This window comes from Panthera onca, chromosome E3, assembly GCF_046562875.1.
Source record: "Panthera onca isolate mPanOnc1 chromosome E3, mPanOnc1 haplotype 2, whole genome shotgun sequence".
Classification (NCBI taxonomy): domain Eukaryota; kingdom Metazoa; phylum Chordata; class Mammalia; order Carnivora; family Felidae; genus Panthera; species Panthera onca.
In genome coordinates this window covers 19,723,217-19,740,466 of record NC_138354.1, presented here as the reverse complement: position 1 = coordinate 19,740,466, position 17,250 = coordinate 19,723,217, and the positions used below count along the sequence as shown (strand labels likewise).

General features: G+C 46.9%; 1 protein-coding gene and 1 long non-coding RNA gene across 9 annotated transcripts in view; both read right to left on the bottom strand.

Annotated features, from left to right (window-relative positions):
* Positions 1–15,987, bottom strand: part of XPO6 (exportin 6) — a 103,582-nt gene extending 87,595 nt beyond the window's left edge. For 3 of the 8 annotated variants that reach the window (XM_078440051.2, XM_078440049.2, XM_078440054.2), the window contains exon 1: positions 6,180–6,380. In XM_078440051.2, coding sequence (XP_078296177.1) covers positions 6,180–6,209 — 30 coding nt within the window. In that variant the 5' untranslated portion in view covers positions 6,210–6,380. Of the gene's footprint in view, positions 1–6,179; positions 6,385–15,379 lie in introns of those variants that run through there. The other 5 variants (XM_078440047.1, XM_078440052.2, XM_078440050.1 and 2 more) reach the window with 4 other exon arrangements.
* On the bottom strand, positions 791–5,830 carry LOC132689260 (uncharacterized). The gene is made up of 2 exons (XR_009614942.2): positions 2,000–5,830; positions 791–984 (listed from the first exon to the last, which is right to left on the bottom strand). It is a non-coding gene; the product is annotated as an uncharacterized LOC132689260 (long non-coding RNA).
* Positions 15,988–17,250: the final 1,263 nt, after the last annotated feature.

Genomic DNA, 17,250 nt, shown 5'->3' with positions numbered 1-17,250 from the left:
ATAAACTTCTAGAACTTTTCTTCACCCTTTTCCACCCTCACATTCAATAACTGTAGACCAGATGAGTTCCCAATTATTTTGCAACTCTATCACAAGCAACTCCCCAAACTCACCTCCCGACTTTCCATTTGGGTGAAGTATTACAAAGCACACACACATCCGTGCACAGACTTCCCACCTGAAATTAAATGTCTTTTCAACTTTCCTTACATCATCAGCAAGATCTTCAGAGGCCTAGCACGCCACCAGTATTATGAACTGCTTTCCCTTCTTTCTACACCTAGGGCATGGTGAATCCAAGACCCCAAACTTAACATTCAACTCGTGAATTTATCCATAACTTCTATTTCCTCACTAAGAACTTTAACTTCTTATCTTTTCATTTGCATTACCAATTCCGTGAGTTGAATTTCTTTGGCGGATTATCTTCCATAAAGTAGTGAAGACTTTTATAACGCCCTAGTCACAACGCTGAATGGTAAAGAACCCACAGGCTGCACTGAGCTAGGAGGTCAGCTGGGCCACTCACTAGCCAGCTAGGTAACTTGTTCTAGACACTGCAAGACACATCTTTAAAAAAAAAAAAAAATGACTTATCAAAGGCTTTGAAGGTCACCGACAATCATCAAAACCACAAGTGTTAAATGTCAAGGATCCTATGGAGTGTGCCGATAAAAGCGGTCCACGCAAGTCCTTTCACTTTCAATCTGTTCACTATCAAGGTATAAAAGGGGATTCTTTTTCTCAAAATGTCTTCTGATATTTCTTCGAGGTCTTTAAAAGCCTTAAGTTTCTTCTCTTCGTAAGAAGTCTCCTTCACAGTTACACGAGGATGGGATTTGTTAGCACCTCTCAGCAAAGCATGTCTGTCCACAAAGGTCTGGAAACAGACCAGTCGCCCCCACGGCAAAATGAGCTGAAGGCCACCTGGTGTTATCCTCAAAGATAACGTGTGTGCCTGGGTCTTTAATTTGCTTGTGAAGACTGGGGAGGCCAGAAAGGTGGGGAGAGAGGAGAGGAAGGAAGAAAGAATACATGCATTGATTTTTAAACAGTATATGTTTAAAGTCAACCCAAGAGATTCAAGACATTTCAGATTCACAGAGAGCGGCCGTGACCTATAGCCCCAGGACAGGTGCCTTCCTTTAACCAGGTATAGGTGTTCTCTGCCATTAGGGGAATCTCAGTAGAAAATCAGAGAAACCCTAAGCATGACTGGTAAACTCCCTTATGAAATTACTTCATGTATCCTTTAGCATTCTAAATTCACACTCTGGTTCACAAACCCAGTTAACAAATGATTACCAGAAAAATCTCTTCACCAAGGTGAGCTCCGCAGCTTTCCGGCCATGGAATTGCTTTCCTACAATTAAACTTGTTCTCACATTATGTTATGACAAACATGAAGCCAAGCGGGGAAGAATATTGTCTTAACCACATGGATCATCAGACAAAAGTTTAGAAAATGATGAGATTACACAGTCCCATCACTAAGACAATCATGTTAGTCAGGTCTACAATATTAGCATATGTGAAATGTTAGTGCTCTTATTCTGACTAAAATCAGCAGCATGAGGGGCACCTGGGTGGCTTGGTCGGTTAAGCGTCCGACTTCGGCTCAGGTCATGATCTCATGGTTCGTGAGTTCAAGCCCCGCGTCAGGCTCTGTGCTGACAGCTCGGAGCCTGGAGCCTGTTTCCGATTCTGTGTCTCCCTCTCTCTCTCTGACCCTCCCCCGTTCATGCTCTCTCTCTGTCTCAAAAATAAATAAACTTTAAAAAAAAAAAAAAATCAGCAGCATGAGAGCCATCGACCAAATGTGCAAGCCATTCCAAACATAATTTTATCGATTCTAAAATTCAGCCAAATTACATTCTTTTTAATTGTTGGCTGACCCAACAGAAAAATGTACAAAGATCTGGAGACCAAAAATGGTCAGCAGACATGGGAAAAAATGCACATGGCAATAAAATATCAAAAGATGTTCCACTTCACTTACAAAGAAAGGATCCCACATGTAATTCCTGATATGCCATTTTCACCTCTCACATTAAAAAGTTTTAATGGTTGGCTAGAAGATAGGAAAACAGGAAGTATCCCATTAATGAGAGTAGAAACTCCTAATTTTGTAGGAATAGCACCATCTACCAGAATTTTTAAATACACGGTTTGCTCCACAATTCTTCTAGAAATTTATCCTACTATCTCACAAAGTGGACAAAGATGTATTCAATGTGTTTACTACAGTATTAGTACCAAGCACCAGAAATCTAAAATAGCCAACATTAGGGAACTTATGCCTTAAGGCAGGCATACCACGTTCTTGGGCAAAATGATAACAAAAAAAAATAATAATCCACACTAAAAGATATCCTAATTGAGACTGAACTTCAGCAACATAGATTTCTTCTAACAACCATGCAAAAAAAGGCAAGCTATCTCTAACTGGGGTAAAGGGACAGCATTATATGAATTAGGCTAAACACACTTGTCCACACAACATCATTCAATGGCAAAAAAACGGTAAGTATCAACAAAATTCTTCAGAAAAGAATGTATGACCCATGAGTATTTATGGATAAGAACAACAGGCAGGCATTTTCAAACATGAAATAATTTAGGGAATATAGCAACCAAAAACTCTATGAAAAGAAATTATCAGCTAATCAATGCTGAACAGATTAAAAGGACCAATCCCAGAATATCTCACTCAATCCGAGAATATCTAAGAATCTGAAGGAAAGAGTGTAAACCAAGAATTTTATACCTAGCCAAGATATCCTTCAAGTATAAAAGCATTATTTCACCAAATAAGTCACCCTTTTTAAAAACTGACAATCAAATCTAGCCAACAGGAAGATGAATTAAAGATAGGAGATATGGAGGGGCACCTGGGTGACCCAGTTGGTTAAGTGTCTGACTTTGGCTCAGGTCATGATCTTAACGGTTCATGAGTTCGAGCCCCACATCGGGCTCACTGCTTTCAGCAAAAAGCCTGCTGCATTCAGATCCTCTGTCCCCTCTCTCTCTGCCCCTCCCCCCACTGGCACGCGCACGCGCTCTCTCTCTCTCTCTCTCTCTCTCTGTGTCTTTCTCTATTATTTGTTAAATAAATAAACTTAAAAAGAAAAAAGACTTCAGGTATGAAAAGACCACAGTTCAAAGAACCAGTGGAGAACAATGAATCCTTAAAATCTAAAACTAAAACTAAATACTGAGGAAATTATGGTTACGGAACAAATTATAAATGCTCTAAAGTAACGTAAAACAACAATCAACAATGAGAAGGGGAAAACAGAAGAAGTGCAAATGTTCTTATTTTTCCTATTATTAAGGTCACTGATACTGCCTAGAACTGAAACATGGAATACATTTATTAAAAATGATGCCATCTTGGGGTGCCTAGGTGGCTCAGTCGGTTAAGCGTTCAACTTTGATATTGGCTCAGGTCATGATCTTGCGGTCGTGGGATCAAGCCCCATGTCTGGCTCTGCACCAAGCATGAAGCCTACTTGGGATGGATTCTCTCTCACCCTCTATCTGCCCCTCCCCTGCTCATGCGTGAGTGTGCACACTCTCTCAAAATAAACATTAAAAAAATGGGGGCACCTGGGTGGTTCAATTAAGCATCTGACTCTTGATTTCCGCTCAGGTCATGATCTCACGATTTGTGAGATTGAACCCCTCACTGGGCTCTGCACTGACAGCACAGAGAGCCTACTTGAGATTCTCTCCCTCTCTCTGCCTCTTCCCCTGCTCACACTCTTTCTCGCTCTTTCTAAACAAATAAAATAAACGTTAAAAAAAATTGAGGCCATCTTCTTGGGATGCCTGGCTGGCTCAGTCAATGAAGCATGGGACTCTTAATCTTGGGGTTGTTGAGTTCAAGCCCCACGTTGGGCTGTAGCTTATTTAAAAATAAAATAAAATTAGTAGATAAAATAAAAATGACTCCATCTTGTTGAAGTCTTTCATAATCTTTTCTCTTAACCTCCACGGATTTATCAAAAGCTAATAATTACTGAAGCAAAGATTTACTTGAAATCTGACAAGTCCTTGTTCAGTTTCATTGCTTTCTTTATTTGCTATGAAATGCAAGTGACCCCTCAAGGGTGCCATGCTTATGAAAACAGTCAATCTCTTAAGGTCACACACGGATTACACTCCTACACTGTCCTCAAACTGACAAAGCTAGAGGGAGAGAGAGATGAGTGGATGCTGGGGGGTGGGGGCAGGACACAGAGAGTACTAGGCTTGAGGAGTTCTGTGGTGCTGGGGCAGCTCTGGACCTTGACTGCGGTGCAGTTACATCCATCAGCACGTGGACCAAGCTGCACAGAACCATACACACAAGTGAGTGCAGGTTAAAAACAGGTGAAAACTAAGTAAGGTCTCCAGTCCAGTCGGTAACTGACAGGCACCAACGTCAACTTCCTGGTTTTGCTATTGCACACAGCTATGGAAGATGTCACCACTGGGAACTTGTGGACCTCCTTTTGCAAATTTCTGTATTTAATTACTCCAGAAAGTAAAGCTTTAAAAAAAAAAATGCAACAATTAATTGATTTTTCTTTTATTTTAAAACTAACATGATTCTTCAGGGGTGCCTGTGTGGCTCAGTCGGTTAAGCATCCGACTTCAGCTCAGGTCATGATCTCGCAGTTCATGAGTTCGAGCCCCACGTCAGGCTCTGTGCTGACAGCTCAGAGCCTGGAGCCTGCTTCGGATTCTGTGTCTCCCCCTCTCTCTGCCCCTCCCCTGCTCACGTTCTGTCTCTTCTCTCTCTCAAAAATAAACGTTAAAAAATTAAAAAAAAAAAAAAAAAGTGATCCCCCAAATCAGCATGATCACTTTTGAAATGAAAGAACTTTAGGATTCCATCTCGCCTATCCAGATAACACATATCTACAAAGACATACAGATATTTATATGATGCTAATTATACTTTAGGGTAGTAGGATTAGGGGTGATTTCTTTTGCCATATTCTTTGCACCTGTAACGCCTGATTTTTAAAAAGCACATGTCATTCTTATAAAAAACTATCCAGTTGTTACTCTTTTTTATTTTTTTTTTTTACGTTTATTTATTTTTGAGACAGAGAGAGACTGAGCATGAATGGGGGAGGGTCAGAGACAGGGAGACACAGAATCTAAAGCAGCTTCCAGGCTCTGAGCTGTCAGCACAGAGCCCGACACAGGGCTCGAACTCACAGACCGTGAGATCATGACCTGAGCCGAAGTCGGACGCTTAACCGACCGAGCCACCCAGGCGCCCTGGTTACTCTTTTTTAAATAGAGAGATGGAACGATCTTCCCAGGTCTACTTAATTACTAACCAATTTAGAAACCAGTGATTTTTTTTTTTTGTTTCCCCAGCTGCATTTAGCTAATAAAATACCTTTACCTCTTCAGGGAGTCTGAGACCAGAGATCTTTTTCATGATAACCCTTATGTAAACAGGCTACTCTAATGTAAATGAGCTCCCACATAAGCTAAACCTAATGGACTTAGGTCAACTGACCTGCATAAAGAAATCAAGCCACTGTCCTTTCTGCTGATGTGCTGTGATGGGATCCAGCTACCACTGTGCCCTCAAGAGTCATGCTTTCTCTAGTCTATCACAGTAGAGGACATGCAGATACCTAGTTTCTCCTCAGTTATGAGCAAAGTTTTGACCATCTTGCCCTATTACTTTACAAGTTTTAAGGTTAGATGACTAGATGCACTGTTTTTCCTGGGACAATACACCCAGCTGGACTACATTTCGAGTAAATATGTCTCTGTAAATGTGCACTGGCTTAAGAAGAAACCTAGTGGAGGAGGAGGAGGAGGAGGAGGAGGAGGAGGGAGGGAGGGAGGAGGGGGAGGAGGGAGGGAGGGAGGGGGAGGGGGGAGGAGGGAGGGAGGGAGGAGGAGGGAGGGAGGGAGGGAGGAGGAGGGAGGGAGGAGGGAGGGAGGGAGGGGGGGAGGAGGGAGGGAGGGGAGGGGGAGGGGGAGGAGGGAGGAGGAGGGGGGAGGAGGGGGGAGGAGGGAGGAGGAGGAGGAGGAAGGGGAAGAAGAAACAACCTAGTGATGTCAAAAAAAAAAAAAAAAAACAAAACACGGGCTGTGGAGTTAGAACCTTGGGTCTGAATCGCATTTCTATCAACCTGCTGTGTAATTTTGAACGAGGTACTTACATTATCCTCCCTGACCCTCAGTGTCCTCATCTTCCCAACTGTGCAATGAGAACAGAGGAGACCCACCTTGCAGCGCTGTCATTAAATTAAAGGAGGTACCGTACGCAGTGAACGTGAGGGCCCATCGACAATGGCTGCTGTGGAGTGTAATTATGAAACACACACAGACCTTCTGCTCCCTCTGACCCCCAGCTTCCTTCCTTTCCCATCAGCCTCCTGCCACCTCCCTCACTTCCCTCTGCGCCGTGAGTTTCCTCAGTATCCACAACCCCTCCCTCACCACACCCCATCCCCACTGCGCCCCAACAGTTCTTCCAGCAGCAATTGGTGGCCGGAGCCTCCCCCTAAGCACACCATCTACACAGCATTTCTAACAACTTCCCCGGCTCGCTGTTCCCCACCTCTACGCGTCTAGGGGGAAAATGCTGTCATGCGAGTGTGCTGGCTTTGGAAAAACAGGGCGCCTGTTTGTGAGCGTGTAGGTTTTGGAAAAACAGGGTGCCTACTACATTCATACTCTTACAATCTTACCACACTCTCCAAAAACTGCCACTGTCATTTACTACAGTCTAAGGCCTCCTTGACCTTCTTGAATTTTTCTTTTAACACCTGACTCTTTTGACTGCCTCAGTATCTACAGAATGCTTACAGATGCTGGAAATGCAAAGAGGCTGGAAATGCAAAGAGGCCTAAGACTCACCCTGACACAGACTCTTAAAGACAAAGATCTAATCCTCCCCACCCGCAGACTTGGAGTGGGACTAAAAGAAAACGAGTCGAAGATCTCACACTGTGCTCCTCACGCTTCTGAATTGACACTAGAAGCATGTAGTCCTGTAATTCCTATATAATAAAAAACAATATATCAAAATAATAAAAGTCAAAAGAAAAAACATAACTGTATTCAAAGATGATAAATGCTGAACTACTAGCTGAAAAGCCTTAGAAAGGTGTTTATGGTGACCTTGAAATGGTGGGGAAGGTGTCACCTGCAAAAATGAAGAAAAGGACATTAGAGCAGAGGGAACAGCACCGAGCAAAGACAGAAGTATGAAGAGTACTCAGTGTTCTGGGAACGACAGGTGGTTTGCTGTGGCTAGGGAACATGTATAATTTGGCAAGTCTTTAAAAGATATTCCAAATACATCACTGTAAGCATTTAATACATCATCTTCATCCGTACTGAGAGGACTAAAAGTGAAACTGTGAAAATCCAGGGCCCAAGTGCTTCCCGCCGCTCTGTGGAAAGCTTGGGTCTCTGCTCTGAATGATTTGGGGTCGAATGGCACACTTCCATCCGAGCTCCAAGAGGTGGCTCTGGCAGGAATACAAAAGATGGAATGGCAGAGGGAGAACCTGGAAGCCGTCGAGACACCAAGACTGAAAGCAAGAGACAACCCTGACCGAAGTGGAGGGAATGGAGGGAAGGGCGGGGGTCAGAACACAGGTCAGCAGAGCATCCCCAAGTCTAGAGGCATAAGGTAAAGAGGAAGTTAAAGATGACTCAGGTTTCCCCCTTAAGTGTACAGCAAATAAGGTCATGAACAGACGCAGGGCAGGTGGGAGGAGGCGCTAACCTGAGATAAAGACGGTGGACTTGGCTCAGACAGGCTTCGAGTGCCTCCAGGACACTCAGGTGGAGACCAACGGCTGGAGAGTGAGGCTGAGTCCTCACTGGCACCCAGGTCCTAGCGGAAGCCATGAGAAGACCAAGGAAGACTGAACCAGGACAGTAATATCATGGGGGGCAAGGGAAAAAAAGTGTTTCAGAAACGAAAAAGAAGTCCAGGGGTTGCCAAAGGCAGGTCAGAAAGGCACAAGGACTGAAAAGAGGCCGCTTATACTGGTGTCAGCACCCACAAGTTACAGGTGATCTCGAAAAGTGGTGAAGACACAAAGTCAGTCCGCGATGGGTCACAAAAGGTGCGGGAGGACAGCAGCTACAAGCTCAGGAGCCCCCTCCCTTTTCACCCAAGCCCATGCTGTCACATCTTCCTTGACTTGGACACGTATGTCAACGATTCCGCTTCGTCAATCGTCAAGACCTTTGTCCTGCCCGATGCCAATCACCTGCATCTCAACGTGGCAAATGCCCACCTCCTTCCAGAGCAAACCCCTTATTTTATCTGCATGGGGCCTCTCTCCTGTCATCTTCCTGTCCGTTTCTTTACCTGTCACCTACTCCATTCCACCAAATCCAAATCACCAATTAATTAAAACCTCCACTATTCCCAAACACCAGTTTCCCAAAGTCAACTTGAGTTTTTTCCCTTTTCTTTATCCCTTAACTCTGGAACCCACTTTTTAAAAAATGACAACTCTCTCGCTCAAGTCTTCCTCACTCTAATTCCACACCTAAAAACCGACCTTTGGCACGGCCATACAGGCAAGGTGTCATGTCTGGTTTCCCACACCAATCTAACCTGTACGCGGCAGATGGTTTTCCTTTAAGGAAAAACCAGCCAACAAAACCAAACTCCCTACGGAAGGCCCTCCATAACCTGGTCATAAACCACCTTTATGGCTTTCTCTCCAGCTATTACATAACACAAACCACCATGGCCAAACCAGTCTATTCAATGGTTTGAACATTAGCTACACCCTTCTCTTCTGAAATATCCTCTCTCGGCAAGTTCTATTGGGCACGGGGAACCTAGCTTACTCCAGCTCTCTAACGGCCCTTTGAACACGCAACACATCCACAGCATTCCTACAATGTAACTGTCTACTCTGCCAGAAATTGTTCCAGATTCTTGCCATTCATCAGTGAACAAAGTGAAGATCCCCAGCTCTATAGAGTTAACATTTTAGCAGAAGGAGATAACAAGAAACAGACCTCATAAATAACATCAAGTATATAAAATGTTTTCAAATGGTCAATGTTACACAGGGCCTTGCTGGTTCAGTCCCTAGAGCACTCGACTCTTGATCTCAGTGTCATGAGTTCAAGCCCCACATTGAGCATAAAGCTCACTTCAAAGGGGAGGGGGGGGGGCGCCTGGGTGGCTCAGTGGGTTGGGTGTCTGACTTGATTTTGGCTCAAGTCATGATTTCACAGTTCATGAGATGGAGCAAAGCCTGCTTGGGATATATATTCTCTCTCTCTCTCTCTCTCTCTCTCTCTCCCCCTCCCTCCCTCCTTCCCTTTCCCTCTCTCTCTCTCTCTCTCTGCCTCCCCTGCCTGCATACTCTCTCTCAAAAAAAATAAATAAATAAATAAATAAAATTTTAAGGTAAATGCCACAAAAAGCAAGCAAGCAGGATGTGAAGGCGTGGGAGCCGTGGAGAGGGCTTGGGAACTAATCATCTCAGCTGTAGCACCAGTGGACAGAAGAACCTTGATGCGCCTTGATGTGCGAGGCAGACAGAATGGAAGGTGAGGAATTAGAGAGCACTCTTCCCCAGAGTTCTATTGCAAAGGGGAGCAAAGAAACAGGGCAGAAGCCGGCCTGGGCAGCAGAGGTAAAGGTATTTACAATGAGAAGAAATAACATGTTTGTGTCCTACAAGTACCTAAAGCCCTACAAAGTCGTAGGCACTCAACAAATGTTACCTTAATTCCTTCCTTCACTTTCCCTTGACACCTGTTTTTGGTTATCTTTAGGGATACCTATCTGATCTTTGTAACTATCTGCAGACAACTTTTCCTAACCCTTCAAGATTCCAATACGCTTCCTGGGAAACCCTCCCTGGCCCCTCTCCTCAGTGAGTCTCCCTCAGATATGCTGCCTTTTGCACCAATGCATTCTTCTTCTATCACCCTTATCACAGTCTCTTGTAATCACCGGGAGACAGTCCCATCTGCCTCACTAAACTGGCTCCTAGAGGACAGGGCAATACTAACCCTCTTGGGGTCAAAGTGTAACAGTTTCGAGCTCTGACTCCGCTCTGACTCTGGAGCCAGACTGCCTGGCTTTGAATCCCGGTTCCACCACTCAGTCACAATGTGACCTTGGGAAGGTGCCTAACCTCTCAGGGCTTTGGATGTTTTAATCCATAAAATGAGAAATAAAAATAGCCTCTACCTCCTGGCATTGCTTAGAAAAGAAAATGAGTGAACATATGTAAAATATGTGGTGTATGCTAAGCCCTGTAAGTATTAACTATTATATTCTTATATCCACAGTACCTAGGATTGTACGCTTGACATGGGAAATCAATAAATTATTTTATGAATGAACTGAGGCACTAAAAAGCTCTCGCTCACCGTAGAGAATTACTTCTCTATGCATTACAGAGTTTGTGTTTTTACCAGTAAAGTAATTCCATCATTTGAGCAATGTCATTTCTTGGCTAGTTGACCTGCTTCCCAGCCCAGCTCTAGCTGCGTTGCGGACGACAGAGCCTGAGTACTTCTGAACCTTTCCCTGGCATCTGTCCGCAACGTCACGGCTCTTCATACCTCCCAGGGCTCGGTGCGCCACGTGACACCATTAACGAACAAGGGGATGACACACCATTTGAGTGGCCAAACGGAAGGTGTGATTTAGCCTCCGTCTTCGGGACCACTCACAGAAGGCAACATTCAAAAACATAAGAAGTCCTTGTAACCAAAGCACTTTTCTAAGCAACTAGAAAAACACTAACTTAAGCAAGAACTTGATTTTGCACAAAACTTCCACAATAACCAACAGCTCATTCAATATGAAGTAACCACTCTTCAGAGGAGTGGGAACCTCAAGATATTACATCACTTCAGAACTCGCCGAAATTCAACAACAACAACACACCAATGAATTAATCAAATGTAGTTACAGTACAGCTGTTCTAGTGATTCTGTACTGCAACTACGAATCTTGTTTTTTAACTGGCTCTAAATCTGCAGGTCAAGATACCTCCTAGAGGGAGGGTTTAAAGGAAATATCCATACTTCCCGGCCCCCATCACTATCTACCTCAGAACCCAACAAAATGTAGTCGGGTGACAGCCCCCATCCTGTTCCATGATCTTCCACGTGCAGCAGCACAAGGCGCAGACAGTCCCCGACTTACAATGGTCCGACTTCAGGAGGACGCAAAAGCGATGCGCGGTCAGTAGAAACCATACTTCAAATTCTGACTTTGGATCTTTTCCCAGGCTAGTGACACGCAGTACGAAATTCTCTCCTGACGCTGGGCGGTGGCAGTCAGCCGCTGCTCCCAGTCAGCCACACGATCAGCGGGGTCAACCACTGATACACCCACAACCATTCTATTCTTTTCAGTACGATATTCAGCAAATGACGTGAGATATTCAACACTCTGTTGTAAGACAGGCTTTGTGTTAGGTGATTTTGTGCAACTGTAGGCTAACTTACGTATTCTGAACACGTTTAAGGTAGGCTAGGCTAAGCTGTGATGTTCGATAGTAAATGCATTTTGACTTACAATATATTCAACTTACGTGGAGTTTATCAGGACACAACCCCACTGGAAATCGAGAAAGATCTGAACTACCAAAAGCACAGGCTCTGGAGTAGAGCGCCCTGGTCCAAATGCCAGCTCCACCCAGGTACCTCCATCAGGTGTCATTTCCCCCCCTCGTAACAATGTGACCTCGCAGGGCTGCTCCAGTAAACCAGACCAGATACAGATACTGAATGACTGACCACAAGAAAAATGAACAAATGAGAAACAGCTAGCTTATAGCAGACACACAACAAATGGTGGTTTTCTCCTATTACACCATTTTCATCTCATCAGAATTGAAGTTTTACAAAGGAGACATTAAAAAGGCTCAAACGTGTCAACTAATGCCCTTAATTAAAAGTAAAAATGTTAAGAGTGAGGAAAAAGTTCCCGGAATAAAGAAAGAGCTGTGATCCCAGGGAAAAGCTCCTCCTCCTGTAAAATACACACCTGGCAACAACTTCCTTGCATTCTGAGGACAAGGCCTGCCCCGTCCACACCCGACCCTGGGATACCTACAGGATATGAACCCCTGGCGTCAGAACTGAAAAAATGTTGTGATTAGAAGGTCCTAGTCTCGGGGCGCCTGGGTGGCTCAACTGGTTAAGCCTCTGACTCTTGATTTTGGCTCAGGTCATGATCTCGTGGTTCATGAGTTCAAGCCCCAAGTTGGGCTCTGTGAAGGCACAGAGACTGCTTGGGATTTTCTCTCTCTTTCTCTCTCTCTCTCTCTCACTCCCTCTCCCTCCCCTCCCTCCCTCCCTCTGCCCCTCCCTGCTTGCACACTCTCTCTCAAAATAAAGTCGTTTAAAAAAAAATTTTTTTTTTTTAATTTAAAAAAAAAGATCCTTTTCTCGTCACATCCATTGTGGCCACCCCCCCCCCCCCGGGTGCTTAAGTATGTGAGGTCTAGGTTACAAAAACCTTCACTTGAAACTTACCCCCCCCCCCAGAAAAAGACATACAAGGTAAACATGAAGTCAACTACTTTACAATAATTGCTCCCAGGTGCCCATTTTCAGGATGCTCTGCCTGCCTATTAATGAAATCTGAATGCAAGGGTGCTGGGCTAGCTTAGTCAATAACCAATAAAAGTCTGCCCGGGGTCCTAAAGCAACATTCTTTGCAAACTCCCCGAGGGGAGGAGCTTATCTGCTTTTTCATCTGACATTCCCTAGAGCCTGCCGTATAGTGGGGACTTAAAATCCACTGAAAGATTGGGACACCCCTATGCACAGCAGCATTACTCACAAGTCAAAAGGTGCAAGTTAACCCAGGTGTCCATCAACAGATGACTGGACGCACAAAATATGAGCTTATAGGAGTTTTATGTGAGTTTACACCCACAATAGAAGATTACTCAGTGTTAAAATGAAGGAATTTCTGACACATGCCACAACATGGCTGAACCTCCAGGACATGATAGTCAGTGAAATAAGCAGTCACGAAAAGACCCAATACTGTATGGTTCCACTTATATGAGATACAGAGTCAAATTCACAGAGAGAGAAAATAGAATAGTGGTCACCAGGGGATGGGGGAGAAAGGAATGAAGTTATTGCCTAATGGATGCAGTTTCAGTTTTGTGAGATGAAAAAAGTTCTGGGGATGAAAGCACAACCATGTGAATGTACAGTGACCCTTGAACAACGTGGTTTTGAACGTATTTCCTCTTATGATTTTCTGATTGACTTTTTTCTCTAGCTTACTTTCTTGTTAAGAATACAGTATATAGGGGCACCTGGGTAGCTCAGTCGGTTAAGCGTCCGACTTTGGCTCAGGTCATGGTCTCCCGGTTTGTGAGTTCGAGCCCTGTGTCAGGCTCTGTGCTGACAGCTCAGAGCCTGGAGCCTCCTTCGGATTCTGTGTCTCCTCCTCTCTCTGCCCCTCCCCTGCTCATGCTCTATCTCGCTCTCTCTCAATAATAAATAATTGTTAAAAAAAAAATACAGTATATAATACACATAACATACAAAATAAACGTTCATCAACTGTTAACGTTATCAGTAAGGCTTCCGGGGAGACTAATAGTAAAGTTTCGGGGGAGTCCAAAGTTATACACGATTCTCCACTGCATGGAGGTCAGTGCCCATGACCCCCAGGTTGCTCAAGGGTCAAGTGCGCTTAATGCTGCTGACCTGTACGCTTAAAAATCATTAAAATGCGGAGCACCTGGGTGACTCAGTCCGTTGAGCATCCGACTTTGGCTCAGGTCAGGATCTCACAGTTTGTGGGTTCAAGCCCCGCATCAGGCTCTGTGCTGTCAGCTCGGAGCCTGGAACCTGCTTCCGATTCTGGGTCTCCCTCTCTCTCTCCGCCCCTCCCCTGCTCTGTCGGGCTGTCTCTCTCTCCAAAATAAATAAACGTTAAGAAAAAAAAATTTTTTTAAATCATTAAAATGGTACATTTTATGTTCTGTGTATTTTACAATCTAAAAAAGAAAAACAAGAAAATTAATTTGAAAGAACAACTGAAGGAAGAAATACCGAGTATTATTTTCATCACTCACTAAATCTTTGGATTATTCATTAGGGCGTTCCTAACTCCACATTTTACAGATGAAATTGGGACTCAGAGAGCTTAACTGGTCTGCCACTCCATGACACACAGGACCTACCACACAGTGCTGCTCACCATTAATGGCCTAAGCCCCACGAAGACAAGGCCTATGCCTGAGGTTGTCCCTCTATGCCCAGAACCTAACACAACACCCACAGGCTCCTTGAGTGTTTTAAAAATCCCACTGGCCTGAACGTCTAGATCACAGATGTCACTGTGTCCCTTTCTCCACGAAATCCCCAACAGGGGTAAACTGGGCAGCCTGAAGAACACTTCCTTCTCTGGAAGCGCACAAGACACAGGCTGAGCAGTCAACCGCTCCCCCAAGGGCTTACTATGTACCAGGAGTTGGGGCAGATAAAGGTTCAATTTCATCTTTGAGAGAACTGAATCTACTGCCGTAGAGAGATAAGGCTCAGAAACAATTACAACAAAAAAGACAAAAGGCTTAATAAATAGACGGGAGTACATAAATCTAAGGGAATACTGAGAGTGTCTATGGGTCTGAAAAACGTGGCAAGTATCTTCAGAAGAGGTGGCTTCTGAGCTGGATGTGGAAGGATGAATAGTTTTCCAAGCACTACCAGGGAAAAGGCCAGAGCACGAAGCAGAAAGAACAACAGACTGGGTGTCAAAAGAGCACCCCTGTTCCCGACTTTGCTGTTATCCAGATCAGTGACCTCTGCAAATCGCAACCCGTTTCCTCGTTTATACGCCGACAGCAAGCCCCCAAATCCAGCTCTGTGTGTTCTACCTAACACAAGCTCTGAAGTCAAAGTGCCTAGGTTCAAATCGCGCCACGGTCACGTAAGAGTGACCTTGAGCTGGGTTATTAGTTGCTCTGTGCCTCAGTCTCCCCACTTCAGGAGAGAGCTGGTGTGCTCATTAAATAACACAGGTCAGTCGCTCAGCACATAGTAAGCCCTCAATAAATACAGGAGAGCCCCCGTCAAACATGCCACATTGTGAGAGAGGCAAACGCCAGATGCAAGGGGAGTGCCGGCTGCGTTTCCAGGTCCCTCCCAGTCCTGAGACATCCCGGGGGGAGGGGAAGGGAGGGGGGGGAGGGGAAGGGAGGGGGGGGGGGATGGGAGCGCCGAGCCGGGGCTGCAAAGCCTGCACGCATGTGTCACTGCTGGGCTCGGCACGCGCCTCTCCCCGCCCCGAGGAGAAGCGATGGCTCAGCAGTCCCGGGGCCCGCTCCCACCCCTCGGGCCGGGCACCGGGGCGGGAAGGGGCTCGGACCCCACTTACCATGCTGGCCGGGGGAGGGGCGGCTCAGGTGAGCTGGCTCTCGAGCTTCGGACACGTCCCGCTCGCACAGTTCAGGTCATGGTCCCGGCAGGTTCGGGAAGTCCCCCGCCCATGCAAAGACAACCGCTGCCCCACCCGGGCCCCGCGGGGACCCTCTAAAAAGAGCTCGGCCCCCCGGCCCGCCTCGCCGGGGACCCCCGGAACAAATTCATCTAGACCCACCCGCCCCTCCCCAAGGAAACTGAAAAAGCAGGAAATGGGGCTCGGAGGCCGGCGAGGAGGGCAGCGGCTCGGGGCCCCCCGCCCGGGCCCGACCCCCGAGGGGAGGCTCCGGGCCCAGGCAGGGGCTCCCGGCCTCCGCGTTCAGAAGCGGCTGCGGGCCGGGCCCCGAGGCTGAAGGGGCGGAGGCTGAAGGGGCCTCGGCGGCGCAGCCCCGGCGGCCGGCTCAGGGTAGAGGCCCGGGGGCCCGCGCTGTCCTCGCCGCCTCAGCCCACACGGCCGCCGCCGCCGCCGCCCCCCGGAGCATCCCTGCGCGCGCGCCCGCCCCGGAGCCGCCCGCTCGCGCCGCGCGGCCGCCCCCGACCAACAGCCCCAACGCGCCGGAAGTGGCGAGCGCCCGGCGCGGCCCCACGGCGCGGCCGCCGGGCTGCGGCGCTGGAACCGGACCAATCCGGAATCGAGCGGGGAGAGGGTGGGGGGGCGCGGGGCGGGGCCGCACCTGACGGCTCCCGCCTGGCCCCGCCCCCGCCCGTCCCCGCCCGGCGCTCGCCGCCCATCCACGCGGGCCGCCGGCCATGTTGGTAAAGGGCCCGAGCCTGCCATCTTAGTAAAGGGGCGGTTTCCCTTTCGCTTCGTTGGCCCATTCATTCCGCAGAGCTTTAGGGAGCGTCTTCGCGCCTGGCTCCCCGGCCGGGAGCCCGCCGCCTCTGCCCTCCGTGGAGCTTACAGTCATTTAGTCCACGCACACGTTAGCCAGCCCTGCTAAGGACCCAGGCGCTAGGACTAGTGCAGTCAGCACGGCTGCTGTCGTCCCGGCGCTGGCGGAGGCAGAGAAACAAGGGAAGGGCAAATGAATAAACTAACTGCAAGAAAGGAGTGCTGTGAATGTTAGGAACCCAACAAACACGCAGCTGGCCGAGATAGCAAGGAAGGGAGGGGAAGAAAATGTAGACTGACACCTGAAGAATAAAGTCGGGTAATAGTGGAAAGCGTGATCAAAGCTGAAGGAGCAGTAGGGGGCCTGGCTGGCTCAGTCAGTGGGAGCATGCTGGAAGACTCTTGATCTTGGGGTTACGACTTTGAGCCTCACGGAGTGTGGAGATGACTTTAAAAAAAATAAAACCTTTAAGCCTGCTAAGTTGGTAGAGATGCTACTCTTGATCTTGGGGTTGTGAGTTCAAGCCCCATGTGGGGTGTAGAGATTACTTAAAAATGAAATTTAGAGAAAAAAAATTTTTTTTTTTTAAGCTGAAGTTAGCAGCAACTGCAGAGGTTCTGAGAGGGCATAGAATGTGATGAGTTCCTGTTCCTATCCTCCAATGCGCTTTCCTTGTGAAAGTGCTGATTTTAGGAAACAGGAGGAGAGGCGCCTGGGTGGCTCAGTTAAGCCTCTGACTTCAGCTCAGGTCATGATCTCACAGTTTGTGGGTTCGAGCCCCACATCAGGCTCTTTGCTGTCAGCACCGAGCCTGCTTCGGATCCTCTGTCCCTCTTTCTGCCCTTTCCCCGCTCACTCACTCTCCCTCGGGAAAGAAAGAGAGAGAGAAGAAAGAAAGAAAGAAAGAAAGAAGAAAAGGAAGGAAGGAAGGAAGGAAGGAAGGAAGGAAGGAAGGAAAGACCCCAATCCATAGAGGCTAAGCCCTAATGTGTGC